At 34.3% G+C, this 17,460-nt stretch overlaps 1 protein-coding gene across 3 annotated transcripts in view; it reads left to right on the top strand.

Annotated features, from left to right (window-relative positions):
• Positions 1–17,460, top strand: part of Crot (carnitine O-octanoyltransferase) — a 43,251-nt gene that overhangs the window by 19,386 nt on the left and 6,405 nt on the right. For all 3 annotated transcript variants that reach the window (XM_046462463.2, XM_046462464.1, XM_046462462.2), the window contains exons 7-12: positions 3,664–3,757; positions 3,995–4,120; positions 5,581–5,682; positions 8,312–8,395; positions 8,473–8,580; positions 9,232–9,362. In XM_046462463.2, coding sequence (XP_046318419.1) covers positions 3,664–3,757; positions 3,995–4,120; positions 5,581–5,682; positions 8,312–8,395; positions 8,473–8,580; positions 9,232–9,362 — 645 coding nt within the window. The remainder of the gene's footprint in view (positions 1–3,663; positions 3,758–3,994; positions 4,121–5,580; positions 5,683–8,311; positions 8,396–8,472; positions 8,581–9,231; positions 9,363–17,460) is intronic.

Below are 17,460 nucleotides of genomic sequence, written 5' to 3'. Positions count from 1 at the left end.
GTCTGAGAACTCCCCAGTGAGTTTAACCCTCTTTATTGAGATATAATTCACACACCATACCATTTAAAGTGTAAGTCAGTATTGTTTAGTATTTTCATAGAATTGTGGTACCACAGTTAGTTTTAGAACATTTTTGTCACCCTCATAAGTAATCCAGTACCCATAAGCTCTCCATTGCTTCCTAATCCTCCTCCATTATTTATTTTACATATATCCCAAAACATGCCTACCCCACCAACCCTAGACAATCACCAGTCTACTTTCTGTTCAAAGAATTTGCTTATTTTGGACATTTCACATAAATGGGATCTTATAACATGTGATAAATGGAATCTTTAACGTGATGTTTTGTGTTGCCTGTCTTCATTTAGCAAAATGCTTTCAAGGTTCATATATGTTTTAGCCTGTATTAGTATTCTATTTCTTTCTATGGCTGAATTATGTTTCATTTTATGTATATACCACATTTTATTTAGTCATTCATCAGTTGATGGGCATTTGGGTTTTTCTACTTTTTGGCTTTTGTGAGTAATGTGAGTAAACATTGTATACAAATTTTTATGTGGACATACGGTTTCATTTCTCGAGTATATACCTTGGAGTTGAGTTGCTGGATTATATGGAAACTCTGTTTGAGAAACTAGCAGACTGTTTTCCAAAGTGGCTGTACTATTTTATGTTTTCATCAGCAGTGTAGGGGGATTCTGATTTTTCTACATCCTCACCTACATTTATTGTCTGCCTTTGATTATAGAAATCTTAGTAGGGGTGGTGTAGGATTATATTGTGATTTATATTTACATTTCCATAATCACAGTGATTTTAAACATTTTTTTCATGTGCTTTTTGGCCATTTATATATATATATATATATATATATATATATATATATATATATATATATATTTTCTTTGGAGAAAGTTTTAACAGATACTTTATTTTTAGTTGGTTTTTTAAATTATTGAGTTGTAATAGTTCTTTATATTCTAGATACTCACCTTTATCAGATGTATATCTGCAAATATTTTTCTCCCATTCTGGGTTTTTTACCTTCTTGGTGAACTCCTTGAAACACAGATGATTTAATTTCTACAAAGTCCAATTTTGTCTATTTTTTCTTTCATTGGTTATAATTACATTGCCATATCTAAGGAATTATTTCGTAATCCAAGAATATGAAAATTTATACCTATTGTTTTCTTCTAAGATTTTTGTTTTTAAATTGTGAGAAGAGGGGGAGATAACTGTTGCATTTATCTTTAGTTTAAAATGTTGGTAAAATTGAGGTAGACATATCCGGGCAGTATTTGGAACTTCTTTAACAGAGAAAATGGGCTAAATTTAGAGACCCTATTATCTCTTGTATAAAGGTGATAGTTCAAACTATTAAAGAAGTGGATGAAATTACATATGAAGGGAGACACAGGAAGGCTGGAAGGAGGACAGTAGTCAATGAAAAAAGACTGAGCCGACTGGTCAATGAGGTAGGGGGATCATAGTAGAACAGTGCTATAAAAATCAAGGCAGAAGGATAATTTAAAGATGCACTCTTGGGTGTGGAATATTTCATAATGAAGAAGATAAGACAGATAAGGCTGCTGGGGTTGTGTTAGTCAGCTTTTCATTGCTGTAACCAAAATACTTAATAAGAACAACTTGGAGAGGGAAAGTTTATTTTGCTCATGATTAGACAATTCCTTTATGCTAGGCCTAAAGTGAGGCAGAACATCATGGCAGAAGGGCAAGCTGCTCCATTCATGACAGCCAGGAAGAGGAAAGAGAGACAGAAAGGGGCTGGGGGCAGATATAGTCCTTAAGGCCACCCCTCCAGTGACCTACTTTCTACAGCCATACCCTACCTGTCTATAGTTTCACCACTTTCTAGTGAATCCATTCAAATTATCAGTCCATTCAAATTATCAATCTATCAAATGGATTAATCCACTCATGAGGTCAGAGCCTTCATGATCCAGGCATTTCATCTCTAAACATTGTTGCATTGCCTAACTCATGAGCTTTTGGGGAGCATTCCAGATCTAAACCATAACAAGGTTTCTATTGGTGGAGTTATTTGTGACACAAAAGAAGTTTCAAGATAAACACCACAGCTTGCATATAGTTTAATGGTAGAGCAAATACCTAGCAGGCATGAGACCCTGGGTTCCATCTCTAGAGCCTCCTTCAAATGATAATTGCTGGAGGACAAAAGCAGATTACAATGAACTAAAGAGAGAGAGAGGGAAATGATGAAGGCAGAAACCAGATTGTGAGGAGACAGCAAATTCAGAAGATTTTTAAAAAGACATATGATTCTGTAGTGGAGAAATTTTATGTAAATCTTGGTGCTTCAAAATACCAAAAATTGAATGTGTAGTTGAAAAATGCATTCATAGATAGCCAAGTTAAAAGAAAAGAGGGACAATCCTCGTTTTGAGATCAGTACCTCTTAGTGATAGAGATTAGGGCAGTTATAATGTGACCTTTTATTATCAAACCTAAAATGTCATTTTAGGTTTAATACATTGCTCCCTGATAAAGACCACCTTATAAAATGAATATGAAAATGAGCCTTTCAGGGAACAGGAAAAAGTTTTGTAGTCAAAATATTTTGATATGTTAAAGGAAGGGCAGCAACAAGTACCATATGGAGAAAAACAGTGAGATAGAGATTTATTACTTTAGTATTCAGGATTTGTGATAGTTACTATGCCTACCAGGCTTTATTTGTAACTAGAACAAAACCAGTTTGTGTGTGTGTGTGTGTGTGTGTGTGTGTGTGTGTGTTACTAGGGATTGAACTCAGGGCCTCCTAAATTCTAGGGATTGCTCTACCACTGAGCTACGTTTCTGGCTCACAAAAATCAGTATTTAGCAAAGACAAATAAGTAGGAAGAGAGTCAGGGCAATTTGACCCCATCATCAATGCAGATTGTTTGATGAAGAAATCCTCATGTGCTTTAGAAGATACCATTAATGTACAAAAAGTGGGGAAATTTTGAGTAAGGAAATTATTTCTTTATCAGCAGTAAGTACAGATATAATGAACAAACAGGAATTTAGGCAAATTAAGAATTAGGTTTTTTCCAATTTTGAGTGGTGCTTTTTGACCATTTATTAAGCTTACATTAACTGCTTTCTGAGGAATATTTGCAAACTTAAATTGAGGTAACTTTTTAGCATGGGCCATGAGAAAGTAGGACTAAAACTAAAGTTTTATGAATTTTTGACTGATGAAAATTTTTCTCTTTATGAAAGAATCTGTTATTTACCTGTTATATGTTTAAAGATTGATGAAACTCATCAGATTGGAAGCATAGAATGCTATAGGGAGAAAAATTTTATCCTCAGATAATAGAGTCTTTAAAATATAATGGTTAGAAGTAACAAATGGCACATGTGAAAACACTTAAAACTTACTACATGGGACTTTTCTGAGTAAAAGACAACTATGAATTAGATATACAGTAAGTCCTCTGGTTACACACACACACACACACAGGCTTTGGTTAGTTAATATATGTACATGATATCTGTAAGACTGATTACCAGACTTCAAGTTCTCCATTGTAAACAGGGACTTACTTGAGTCCTAGAAGTGTTTGCATATTTTCAAAGTATAAATTATTCCTTTTTTGAATCTTGTTTTTTTTAATCTTCCATAAGACAACTGACATACATCTACAACAAGTGCCATAGTGAACCTGAAGGACCTGGAGTACCAGCACTAACTTGCGAGGAGCGAACCCAATGGGCTAAGGTAATTACAGTTTTGTTGTTTTGTAGGTAGAATCTCACTGTGCTGCCCAGGTTGTGACCTCAAACACATCCTGGGCTCAAATAGTCCTCCTGCTTCAGACTTCCAAGTAATTGAGAATATAGGAGTGCACCAACACACAGGAAGATTAATTTACCAAACTTTAACAAACTCTTCTGAGATTTTCTGCATATATTGTATTAAATTGTAACATTTAACCATTCTTTCCTTGCCCTTTAGTCACGAGAATATCTGATTGGCCTTGATCCAGAGAACTTGACTTTGTTAGAAAAAATTCAGAGCAGTGTATTTGTGTATTCTATAGATGATGACAGTCCACATATCACACCAGAAGATTATCGTCAGGTAACTGTCTTGTTCTGTTGTCTTTTCAAGTTTTCTTGGAAGACTCTTGAATATATTGAAATTGAGATGATCTTTTTTTCCTTTGTAGTGCTGGAGATGGGCTTTATGCATGCTAGGCAAGAGCTCTACTGCTGAGCAACATCTCCAGCCCTAGAAGATTGTTTTTTCCTTTTTTGTATTTGGGCTCTTAGAATTTTTCTTAGATGAAATAGATGTGTACCAAATTGAAACTAATACAAAAATGGTGCTTCATAAGTCTTTGCCACATTGTTTAGGTCTGTGTAGATTTATTATGTATCTTGTTTAAAGAAGTATGACTATTGCTTGCACATCACATCTCAGTGTTTCCCAACCTTTTCATTGATTACATAAGCAAAGTAATTGCGTAGGACACTGGGATAAATTACTTTTTCTTCCCAAAGGTGACATAAGAACTTACCTGTAACCCACACCAGTGTGCCTTGACTGGTTGGGAAGGTCTGTCCTAAGAATTATATCACCCTTGTAAGTAATTTATCATATCATTTTGTTTTACTGAACACAGTGACTTCATTGAGTTTAAGGGTAAATAGGGCCTTTTTTGTTTGTTTGATTTGTCCTTATCCCTGAGGCAATGTTTTCATTTCTTGGGACTTGAAAGGTAATACTTATGTAAGTGAAAGTCTCATAATCTTTTGAAAACAAATTATTTCATAATGCAGTCATCAAAATTAAATGAAAGGGGAAAATAATCCAGGTTTTAAATCTTATAGCTAGTAAACAACTAGCTAACTATTCGTTAGCCACAATTTTTGGGGGGTGGGATGGGGAGGAGAAGCACCAAAATATGTCTTAAGGAAAAATATGTTTTAATGCAGTATTGTTCAAACTTAGATCACAATCTGTACTTACAAATATGATTAGATTGCAGCTTACTATGAGTATATACATGGGTGTGCATGTACACATAAATGTAATAGTAATTTCACAAAGTAATAATTACTGTTACTATGATGTACTCTGCTATTTCTATTTATTATATTCTATTTATCTTTGTAAAGAATGTTGATTGTGATACACTAAATTGATTTCATGACTTATGGTGGGCCAAAATCTATAGTTTGAAAAACCGGTTTAGTGGGATATAAATTCTTAAAGTATTTTCTTCTTAACTCTTTAGTGGCTGAATTTTAAGACTTTATACTATTGAAGTTACAGAAGAATTATGTTTTTAATGGTATATTCTGTAAACATCCATTAATAATATACTTGCATTCTCTTTTCTGGTAGGATTTTCTTAACTTGAGATTTTGAGAAATAATTGAAGTCAGGGCCAGAATTATTATATCATGACTATAACTTCTGATTTTATTTAGTTGATCTGAAGAGGAAAAGTGAGATGATATATGTGTATTTAATATGTAAATACTTACAAACCAATGTTTAAATCCTTTTAATTTGGAAAATTAAATTTATTTTAGGTACTTTTGATTCTCCTTACTGGAAATCCAACCCTACGCTGGGGTGACAAATCCTATAACTTAATTTCATTTTCTAATGGAATATTTGGCTGTAATTGTGATGTAAGTATACTACTGAAGTCTTTTTTTTTTCTTTTAATCTTTTAGGTTAACTTAATAGTAATAAACCACAAACACTTAGGCTGTGCTGCACTGTAATATAAGTAAATACTCTTTTAAAAAGTTTTGTCACATTATGGTGAACAATTTATATATGAACTCTTATAAGTTTAGTTATTTTCTTTTATAGTAGAATTAACAGTTCAGTATTTTCTACGAAAAAGTTAATTTGCATATGATTCTTTTTATATGTACCATTATCTGCTTGCTAAGAATCACAATCTGTTTTAAAAATGATAGGGCATTCTGCGTATTTTCTTTGCATAGAGAAATATATGTGGATATATTTCTAGATTTCAAGGTTTGCCTAGTAATTAAATTAAATATTTTCCTAAAATATCACATGATCTTTGGAACAGTAGTTATTTATAATATGAATATTAAAATGTCTGGCAGTTGTTACCATTTTTGACCTTTATTAAAAAATAAACCCAACTTTTCTTATTTGTCTTCTGTCTCTTCCCAGAGTCTTTATAAGCTGTCTTGTAACTTTCTAATAAGCATTCAGGAGGTCTATAAAGCAAGAAAATAAAAAAAGAAAAACCAAGGATTCAATAGTTTTATTAATCAATATTTATTCAGTTGTAGGTGATGGAAATCTAAATCTAACTGGCATTAGCTTCAGAATATATCTGTTGTTAGAGGAGTACACCTAAATATGGATAAGGCTGACTTCCTGGGTTCAGATGCTTTTATTAGCATTTCATTAGCAAATGTTCCTCATTTTTTGGCACTCTGTTTCCCTTCATTTTTAGGTCTACTATTGGCAGGTTACAATTGTCATACCTTCAGTCTTCAATCTTCATAGCTTTCTTACCTTAGTGATCCTCATGGAAATAGCCAGTTTCTTTTTTTTCCAGTGGTTCCTCATGGAAATAGCCAGTTTCTTTTTTTCCAGTGGTTCCAGCAAAAGTACTGGAATAATTCTCATTGATTGTGATTGGCCTGTGAGGAAGATGGTTTTATCCCTGACAATCAAGTGCTTTCTTTAGTGTGGCCTAGGTCATATGCCTAACTTTGGGATCTAGTGAGTAGAATCAGTCTCAACTCGTTATGGGTGTGGTGGTTTCTTAAAGAACAATGAAGTAGCTGTTATCTTAGAAGTCCGTGTGCTGTTTAATAAGCAAGTGCTAAAACTAGAGCTCATTGGAGAGACAGTGCAAGATTGTCCTGAATCATTTTGAAGATTTGTTTTCTTTACTCTTCTTTTGACTCCATTGTTGATGAACTATTTCTTATTAAATGCTTTGGTTTTCTTCTTTTCTGTTCCTTATTTGGTTCTCCTTGACCTTCCTCAGTCTAATTTATGTCCTCACTGTTTCCTGCAAAGTATCCTATGTAAGGTGGCTAACTGCCTTCTGCCTTCTTCCCTCAATTTCTCTTGGGTCTGTCTGCTACAAAGAGACTAATAATCCTTCAGTCTTGCTGTTTCTTACTAGTTCCAGTAAAATAGTTAGAAATTGATGCTGTCATCTTAAATAAAACCATATATGTGATATGAAAATTCTTCATAAAACTGTAACGCACTGAGCAGTTGTAAGATGCGGATAGAAAATAGGTTCATCAGTGACTTGCCAGTATTGTTATAAGTGCTTGCTGATGACAGATGAATTGCTTGTGCATCTTCTGCTGACCTCCCACAGAGCCTATCTTGATGTTGTGACTACTTCCTAGTTGGTAATAGTCAACTTTGCATATAGTTGTCCAGTGGGACATGATACAGAGTAGCAGAGCCATAGTGTTAGGGCGACATTGAAGATAGCTAATTACTTCCTCTGAAACTGGGTCCATATCTCAAGCCCTTTCTTCTTTCCCTTGAAGGCTGGGATTATCACATTCAGTTCATGAATGATAAATGTTTATTGTAAAGGGAAAGTAGAAAGCACCATCTGATGTACTTGTCATTAATGGAATAAGGAGAAAATATGGGTGAAAGAAGTTGTTCTCCAAAATAAATGATGAGAAAATTCACTAGCTGCAATTCTTTTCCCTAAATGTAGCCATCAAACCTATAACAACCCTGCAACTTAGCCCATCTTTCCCACATTTCTTCAACTTGAAAATTATTTTTGCCATATCTCAGCTTTCTTGTAGAATGGCTGAGATACTGGCTACTATTCACCTAGCAGTCTTCTTTACTTAAAGAAGTTCATACCCATTCTAAATGCTCTGAGATAGTCTGCCATTCCAATCTGCTTTTCCACACTGTTCTTAACAATTCCAGAACATCTCAACATTGATACATTCCCCTGATTTCATTTCCACTAAAAATAGAAGTTAATTTTTCTGGATTGCTTCATGTTTACTTTACACACACACACACACTTATCTGTGACCCCAGGTATCCCAACTAGGTGCTTCCATTTGTCTGTTTTTTTGTTTTTTTGTGTTTTTTTTTTGGAATACAGCCATTACTATTCTGTAGGACATCTTTATCTTTATTTTTAGAAATTGAGGATAGAAACCTTTGACTTTATTGTCTGTTAAAAGTGGAGGAAAAGTGAAAAGAAAATATAGGGTAAAGCTTTAATTTGACATAAAGCATTCAAAATCTTGTGTGTTTTCATTTCAGCATGCTCCTTTTGATGCAATGGTTATGGTGCATGTTGCCCATTATGTTGATGAGAGAATTTTAGAGACAGAAGGAAGATGGAAGGTATGTTAGAACAAATCTTCCTTATTTTCCCCTGATAATTTCATAGATAAGTATTTTTAACTCTTCCTCATTTTCAGGGGTCAGAAAAAGCACGGGATATCCCACTTCCAGAGGAACTCATTTTTACTGTGGATGAGAAAATATTAAATGACATCAGCCAAGCCAAAGTCCAGTATTTCAAAGAGGTAGAGTTTTCACTTTTCTCTTAAGTAGTAATGCTTTCTCTTTTAACTACCATATATAAAAATTTGGCTACCATCCAAGCATGTCAGCATAAATTTTGTTTGTTTGTTTGTTTTTGGGAATTGAACTCAGGGGCACTCAACCACTGAGCTACATCCCTAGCCCTATTTCGTGTGTATTTCATTTCGAGACAGAGTCTCACTGAGTTGCTTAGCACCTCACCATTGCTGAGGGTGGCTTTGAACTCACGATCCTCCTGCATCAGCCTCCCGAGCCACTGGGATTACTGGTATGACCACTGCACCCAGAAGAATAAAACATTTTAAAATTATAGCTTTGACAGGCATAGTGGCAGATGTCTGTTATCACTACTATGTGGGAGGTGGAGGCAGGAGGATTGCAAGTTCAAGGCCAGCCTTGGGAACTTAGTGAGACCCTATCTCAAAATAAAATTAAAAGCTCTGGGAATGTACATAAGTGGTAGAATGCCCTTGAGTTCAATCCCTAATAACAAAGAGAAAAAGGAAATTATAGCTTTAATGCCTTTAATTCTTTATATCTGTTGATTACTGTAATGCAAATGGTAATTTGGTTTTCTTTTGGGTATTCTCTTTAGAAGATTTCTCACTGTTTATATTTAATTGTTTTGTTAGGCATCTAATCTGCAGATTGCAGCATATGCTTTTACATCTTTTGGCAAAAAGCTAACCAAGAAGAATGGGCTTCACCCAGATACATTTATTCAGCTTGCTCTTCAACTGGCCTATTACCGACTTCATGGACGGTAGGCACCATTCATTTTCCATTTTTGGAATCTTGAAGTCCAAGGGTATGTATTTTCCAACAATTCCATCCTAACTCCCTAGTAGTTTTTTCTTGCTTTTTTTTCCCCCTTGACAGCACTATATCCTGTTTTGTGTTTCCATCAATAGTTCATTAGAGACTGTGACAGTTTCACAGGTTTTCCTATCATCACAGTATCCACTTGATAATTTGAAGTATTTGCTCTCTACTAGTGTCTGGTATTCAGATATTTTGATTTTTCTACAATCTCTCTCTCTCTCTCTCTCTCTTTTTGGTATGGGGGATTGAACCCAGGAGTGCTTAACCACTGAGCCAAATCCCCAGCCTTTTTTATATTTTATTTAGAGACAGGGTCTCACTCAGTTGCTAAGTGCCTTGCTAATCTGCTGAGGCTGCCTTTGAACTCAAGATCCTCCTGTTTCAGCCTCCTGTCCCAAGTTGCTGGGATTATAGGCATGCACCACCATGCCTGGCTACAGTTTTTTTTTCTGATGTGTTCCTGAATATGATTTGTAGATTATCCAGGCTTTATTCTTCTTAGGATAGGAGAAATACTGTGTTTTGACTTTCTATATCTTAAGTAGAAATGGAAGCCCCTTGATCTTGCTTTTATATCCAATCTGAGAATATCTGCCTTTAAATATGATGTTTAGATAATTTACATTTGATGTAATTATCAATAAAGTTGGATTTAAGTCTACCATAATGCTGTTTATTTTCTCTTGATCTCTTATATTCTTTTAACTCTTCCTTTGAATTTTTAGAGTGGGTTTTGTTTGTTTAATTTTGTCTGCACTGTCAGCTATATTGATTTTTTAAAAGAAATTACATAGAGTTTAGAAAATACATTTTTAAACTTATCACAGTCTACCTTCATATATTTTCTACTTCAAATGTAATGATCTTAAAAGAGAATGCTTCTATTTCTCTTCTCCCATTCTTTATGTTGTAGTCATGCTTTATAACTCCATGGTACTCTTTTAATATATTTGCATTAAACAGATACCTTTTTAAATAGTATTAAAACATGTATAATATAAATTTGCCATTTTAACTATTTTAAGTGTATTTTTAAATATCACAGTGCAATGGAATTATTTATATTCATAATATTGTATGACCATCACTATTTCTTAAATTTTTTCCTCACTCTAAAGTGATTCCTCAGTCCCTGGCATCCTCTATCTACTTTATGTCTCAGTAAATTTGTTCTGGATGTAAGTGGAACCATGTAAAATCTGTCCTTCTTTGTATGGCTTATTTCTTAGGACAGTGTTTTTAGGTTTATTCATGTTGTAGTCAGGCTTTGTTCCTTTTTATGGCTGAATAGTATTCCTTTTTCTGGTATATATATATATATATATATATATATACACACACACACACACACACACATACATACACACACACCACATTTTGTTTAACCATTTGCTATTGTGAGTAATGCTGCTGTGAACATTGACATATAAGTATCTGTTTGAGTCCCGTTTTCAATTATTTTGAGGAATAGAATGTATGGGTTATAAGATAATTCTATCTTTAAATTTTTGAGAAACTGTCAGACTATTTAAACAAAAGTTCTAATTGCTCCATATCCTTGCCAGCACTTAAAAAGTTATGGCCACCCTAGTTATTTATGAAATGGTATTCTATTATAGTTTTAATTTATAATTCTCTAATGACTAATGATAAGCATATTCTCACATGTTAATTTGCTTATCTTTTTTGACAAAATGCCTGTTCAAGTCCTTTGAACATTTGTTAATTGGGTTTGTCTTTTATTGTTGAATTTTAGGAGGTATTTTTACCTTTGTTTTTGGTACTAGGGATTGAACCCAGGGGCACTGAACCACTGAGCACAATCCCTGGCCCTTTTTTGTATTTTATTTAGAGACAGGGTGTCACTGAGTTGCTTAAGGCTTCACTGGGTTGCCGAGGCTGGCTTTGAATTTGCAATCCTCCCAAGCCTCTGGGATTACAGGCATGTGCCACCACACCTGGCTAGGTGTTTTTTTGTTTATTTGTTTGTTTTCTGGATATGAAAGCTTTTTCACATCACATATATGACTTGTAAAAATTTTTCCCATTCTTTGTGTTGTCTTTTTGCCCCCCCACGCCTTTTTTTGTTTTTTGGTACCAGGGATTGAACTCGGGGGCTCTCGACCACTGAACCACATCCCCAGCCCTATTTTGTATTTTTTTGTTTTTTAGTTGTCAATGGATCTTTTTATTTATTTAATTAATTAATTTATTTATATGTGGTGCTGAAGATTGAACCCAGAGCCTCACACATGCCAGGCAAGTGCTCTGCCACTGAGCCACAACTCCAGCCCTCTATTTTGTATTTTTATTTAGACACAGGGTCTCACTGAATTGCTTAGTGCCTTGCTTTCGCTGAGGCTGACTTTGAATTCACGATCCTCCTGCCTCGCCTCCCTAGCCTCTGGGATTACTGGTGTGCACCTCTGCACCTGCCTTTTTTGCCCTCTATACTTTGATGCACTATTTTCCATTTTGATGAGGTCCAATTTATCTGTGTGTTTTTTTTTCTTTTGTTGTATGTGCTTCTGTGTTACATCCAAGAAATCATTACCTAATCCAGTGCCATGAAGCTTTTAAGGTTTCAGTTTTACTTTAGGTATTTAATCTATTTTGAGTTAATTATTGTGTATGGTATAAAGCCAGGGCCTATATTAGTTGGGATTCTCCAGAGAAACAAACCAATTAAATGTATGAGAGAAACAGAGAGATTGAAATTTATTATGGAAATTACCTCACATGATTATGGAGGTTAAAGAGTCCCATTATCTACTGTTGGCAGGCTGGAAAACCAGAAATGCTGGTGGTGTAATTTAGTCTGAATCCAGATTCCTGAGAACTGAGTGAGAAGACATGATGGTTTAAGTCCCAGTACAGTTATAGAGGCCCAAGAGCCAGGAGTACCAATGGCTAAGAGCATGAGAAGATGGATGTAAAAGCTCATGCAATGATTTTACCCTTCCTCTGCTGTTTGTTTTGTTCAGGCCAACAGACTGAGTGATGCCCATCCAGGTTGGTGAGGGTCATCTTCACACAGTATACGGATTCCTGTGTTAATCTCTTCTGTCAACACACAGATACATTAAAAAATAATGAATGTATCTAGGAATCCCTTCACTTAGTCAAGTTAACATAATATCTTTTGCACGTGGATATTCAATTTTCTCAGTATTATTGAAGATTTTGTGCTTTCCCTCAATGGAATGGTCTTTGCACCCTTATTGAAAAAATCAATTGGCCAAATTTATTTTTGGTTTTTCAGTTCTCTTCGATTGCTCTGTGTTTCTGTCCATGTGTCCGTACCACACTTGATTTCTGTAGCACTGTAATAAGTTTGAAACCTGCAAGTGGTTCATTCAACTTTGTAACTTTGTTCTTCTTTTAAGATTATTTTGGGTATTCTAGATCCCTTGAAATTCCATACAAATTTTAGAATGAATTTTTCTACTTCTTCAAAGTAACAACACTGAGATTTTGAAAGAATGTTATGATATGGATATGAGGTGTTCCCCAAAAGCTCCTGTGTTAATGCAGGAATGTTCAGAGGAGAAATAATTGGATCATGAGAGTTAACCAGTCCATCCTATTTGGAACCATAGGCAGATGGGGCCTGGCTGGAGGAGGTGGGTCACTGGAGGTATCCCTGGAAGGGTTCATCTTCCCTTTGTCTCTTTCCACCTTCACTCTCTGCTTTATGGTTGCCATGAAGTGAGCAGCTTCCTGTGCCACACCACGATGTGGGCACAAAGCAATGAACTCAGATGACCATGAAATACATCTTTAAAACTGAGATTTAAAGTAAACCTTCTTTCCTCTAAGTTGTTCTGGTCAGGTATTTTGGTCAAAGTGACAAAAAAGCTGACTATCGCTGTATATCCATTTTAGTTGTCATCTTAACATTAAATGTTAAAATTCATGAACATGGGATGTCTTTCCATTTATTTAGATATTCTTTACTTTCTTTCAGTGATGTCTATGTTTTCAGTATCTGTGTCTTTTTACCTTCTTGATAAAATTTAATTCTGAGTATTTTATTCTTCTTGGTGCCTTTATAAATGGGATTGTTTTCTAAATTTTCATTCATTGTTAGTGTATAGAAATGGAACTGATTTTTATCTGTTGATTTTATTCCTAAAACTTTGCTGAATTTATATGCTGCTGTAGTTTTTTTTTCTTTAGGGCTGTCTAAATATGAGCCTGATGGCCTATAGAGATATTTTTTACTTTGCAATTTAGATGCTTTTTATTTTTTTCTATTTAAAACATCCAGTACTATTTTGAATAGAAGTGGCAAAAGCAGGCATTCTTTTTTCTTTCTTATATTTGGTGGAAAATTTGGGGGTTTTAATTATTGGGTATGATGTTAATTGTGGGTTTTTCATAGAAATCCTTTATGTTGTTAAGGAATTTACCTTCTGTTCTTAGTTTGAGTATTTTTATTACAAATGAGTGTAGACTTTTGTCAAATGCTTTTTCCATAGAAGATGAGATGATTATGTTGGTCTTTTCCTTCATTCAGTACATTACATTTATTGAGTTTCAAATGTTTAAACACCTTCATGTACCTGATATAAATACCACTTGGTCATGGTATATGATCCTATAATATACTGCTGAATTCAGTTTCATAGTACTTTGATGAGGATTTTTACGTCTGTACTCATAAGGGATATTGGCCTATAGTTTCTTTTCTTGTAGTATCTTTGTCTAGTGTAAGTATCAGAATAATACTGATCTCATGAGTTAGGAAGTGTTCCTTCCTCTTCAGAAAGATTGGTGTTTTTATTTGTTTTGTTTTTAATGTTTGGTAGACTTCACCAGTAAAGCTATCTGGTCCTTGACATTTATATGCAGAAAGATTTTTTGATTACTGATTCAATTTTCTTGATTTGTTATAGGCTCAGAAAGATTTCTATTTTTTTCTTGAGTCAGATTTGGTAGTTTGTGTGTTTCTTGAAATGTATCCATTTCATTTAGGCTATCCAGTTTACTTGAACATGAGCATTCATAGTATTTTCCCATAGTCCTTTTATTTCTATAAAATCAGGAGTAATAATCCCTCTTTTATAACTGATTTTTATCATTGGAGTCTTTTTTTCTTCACGCCAACAAGTTTTGTCATTTTTCATTGCTTTCTTCAATGAACTAACTTTGTTTTGTTGGTTTTCTCTACTTTCTTATTCCTATTTTTTATTTACATTCCAATCTTTCATACTTTCTTTCTTCTCTTATGTTATATTTAGTTTTCTCTTGGCTTTTTTCTAGATCCATAAGGTATGTAGTTAGTTTTCTGATTTGAGATATTCTTTTAAAAATATTTTTTAAATGTTTAATTGAGACGTAATAATTATACATATTTGTGGGTACAGTGCGCTGTTTCAATATATGTATAAATGTAATGATCAGATTAGGGTAATTGGCATGTCCATCACCTGCAACACTTATCATTTCTTCATGTTTGAACATTGAAAATCCTCCTTACCAGTTATTTAAATATAAATATATAATTATTATATAAATTATATAAGTATACAATATATAAGTATACAATTGTGTGTGTCAACCATTGTTAACCTCCTGTGCTGTATGTAGAACAGAAGTTATTCCTCTTATGCATCTGTTAACCATCTTCTCTCCATTCCCCTTCTCCCACATTCTTCTCAGCCTCTGATAACTACTACTCTACTCTTTATTTCTATGAGATGAACATTTTTAGCTTCCACATACAAGTGAGAACGTGGCATTTCTCTGTGCTTTCACTTAACATAATGTTCCTCAGTTCTATCCACATTGCTGAAAATGGCAGAATTTCATTTTTTATGGCTGAATAATATCCTATTATGTATATGTACCACATTTTCTTTATTCATTTATGTGTTGATGTTACCTAGGTTGATAGTGTGAATAGTGCTCTAATAAACATGGAAGTATAGCCATCTCTTTAACATACTTATTTCATTTCCTTTGGATAAATACCCTTTAGTGAGATTGCTGGATCATATGGTTAGTTCTGTTAGGTTTTTGAGGAACCTGAATAGTTTTTTTCATAGTGACTGTGTTAATGTACATTTTTATCAACTGCGTAGAAATTTAACCCTTTTCTGCATCCTCACCAACCTTATTTTTTGTCTTTTTGATAATAGCCATTGTAACTGGGGTGAGACGACATCTCATTGAGGTTTTTATTTTGCATTTCTCTGATGATTACAGATGTTGATTTTTTTAAACATAATTATTGGTCATTTGTATATCTTCTTTTACCCTTACCACACAAGGTTAATAGCTACAATAGTAATGCACTTAGAGGCTTTACATCAATAATTGTTTTCTGGAGGGAAAAATCATTCCCAATTAAGATTTGACAATGTCTGGAGACATTAATGGTTGTCACAACTTGGGGAGAAGGTGCTCCTTGCATCTAAAGGGTATAGACCAGGGACACTAATTAAGTATCTTAAAAATGTATGGAAGTCTTCCCTATAACAAAAAATTATTCATTTCAAAATATCTCCAGTTCCAAGGTTGAGAAAACTTGCTCTACATAATGTTATTTTCCTTTAAATAAGAATTTCTTCACCTTCTCATGGGCAGTTAAAGTAGGGTGCCTTATCTTAGTTCATTCAGAGATTGTATTGATTCTAGGCTGGATTTTAGTGTCTTTTAGTATGATCTGTTTCTATTTGCCCTTTTTCCTATGGTCAGCTCCTGGGGTCTTTACTTGGGCCACTCTACTAGAACAAGCCTTAAGATCTTAATTTTTTATTTCTTAGAGCCATGAGATTGATGATTACTTCTGTGTCTCTATGCAGCCACTTTCTCCTTGGTCTCTCTACCATTCAGCCTACTGCTTTTACTATTCAGCAAATGCATCCAGGGCAGAGAAGCTCAGACTGTCAGATTCCCATCTCTGGATTTCCATCTTTAAGATGTTGGTCTTGCTATGTTGCCCCAGCTCCTTTGTTATCCTAAACTCTAGGGTTGTTTCACAGCTTGGTGATATTATTGAAAGCTCATGTCTTTGCTTCTTACCAATAATTTTCTGTTCAGTTTCTCAGCCTTTTTGCTTATGTGTCTTATGAAGCATCAAATTTCTTAAGGTGGAGGAAGTGGCATTAAATAAGTTGCCTCACTTAAAAAATTTGCTCCTCTTTCCAGATCTGGGCCTTTATTCACATCCTGGCTTCCTTAACAATTCTGCAAAGCCTTCAAACAGATTTTTTTTTTTTTTAAATCCAGTTTTTCTTGTTTTTCCCAGCAGTAGGACTGACTTGCTGCAAGCTAGCCCATCATAGCCAGCATTAGAAATTTCACACATTGAAATTTCAGATTTGTGTTCAGATCAAATCCCACATAAGTTTCACACATTGCATTTGATATCTCTTAAGTCTTTTTTTAGCTTTAAGAATCCCTTCTCCCACATTTTTCTTATTGCATTTTGTTTGATGAAGAAACTGGGTCATTTCTACATAAGGGTTTTCTGAATTTTCCTGATCTTAATTCCCTGGTATTCTTTAACATATTGTTGGTTTCCTTTATTTTCTGTAAACTGATAATTAGAACTAAAGACTTAGGAATAATAATCAGCTCTTATTTTTTATGACAGTAAACAAAATGTTTAATGCTGTTTGTTTCATCGTGTAAAGATTGAGAGTAGTTGTCAAACAGCATTCATTATAGATTTTCCTCTTTGAATTTTTGTTTCCTTGTTTTTGTTTTTTTGTTTTGTTTTGTTTTCTGAGATATTTTGTTTTTGTTTGAGATGGGGTCTCACCATGATACATTGACTGGTCTCAAACTCCTGAACCCAGGTGATCCTCCTGTCTCAGCCCCCTGAGTGCTAGGATTAGGCATGCCTGTCTGGCTTCTTCCCTAAATACTTTAAGTAGCCATTAATGGTCATTGGCCATTAAAGACTACACAGTGGTTACTCTCTTTTATTATTCATTTTTAATTTTTTTTTCATTCTCTATTTTTTTAAGACAGGGTCTTGCTATATTGCTGAGGGTGGTCTTAAACTTCTGGGCTCAAGTGACCCTCCT

This window comes from Marmota monax, unplaced genomic scaffold (genome assembly GCF_021218885.2).
Source record: "Marmota monax isolate L192 unplaced genomic scaffold, Marmota_monax_Labrador192_F-V1.1 WCK01_AAM20220418_F8-fsc00165, whole genome shotgun sequence".
Taxonomy (NCBI): Eukaryota; Metazoa; Chordata; class Mammalia; order Rodentia; family Sciuridae; genus Marmota; species Marmota monax.
Note: the sequence above shows the minus strand (reverse complement) of the source record. Positions and strands in the feature narration are given on the sequence as shown.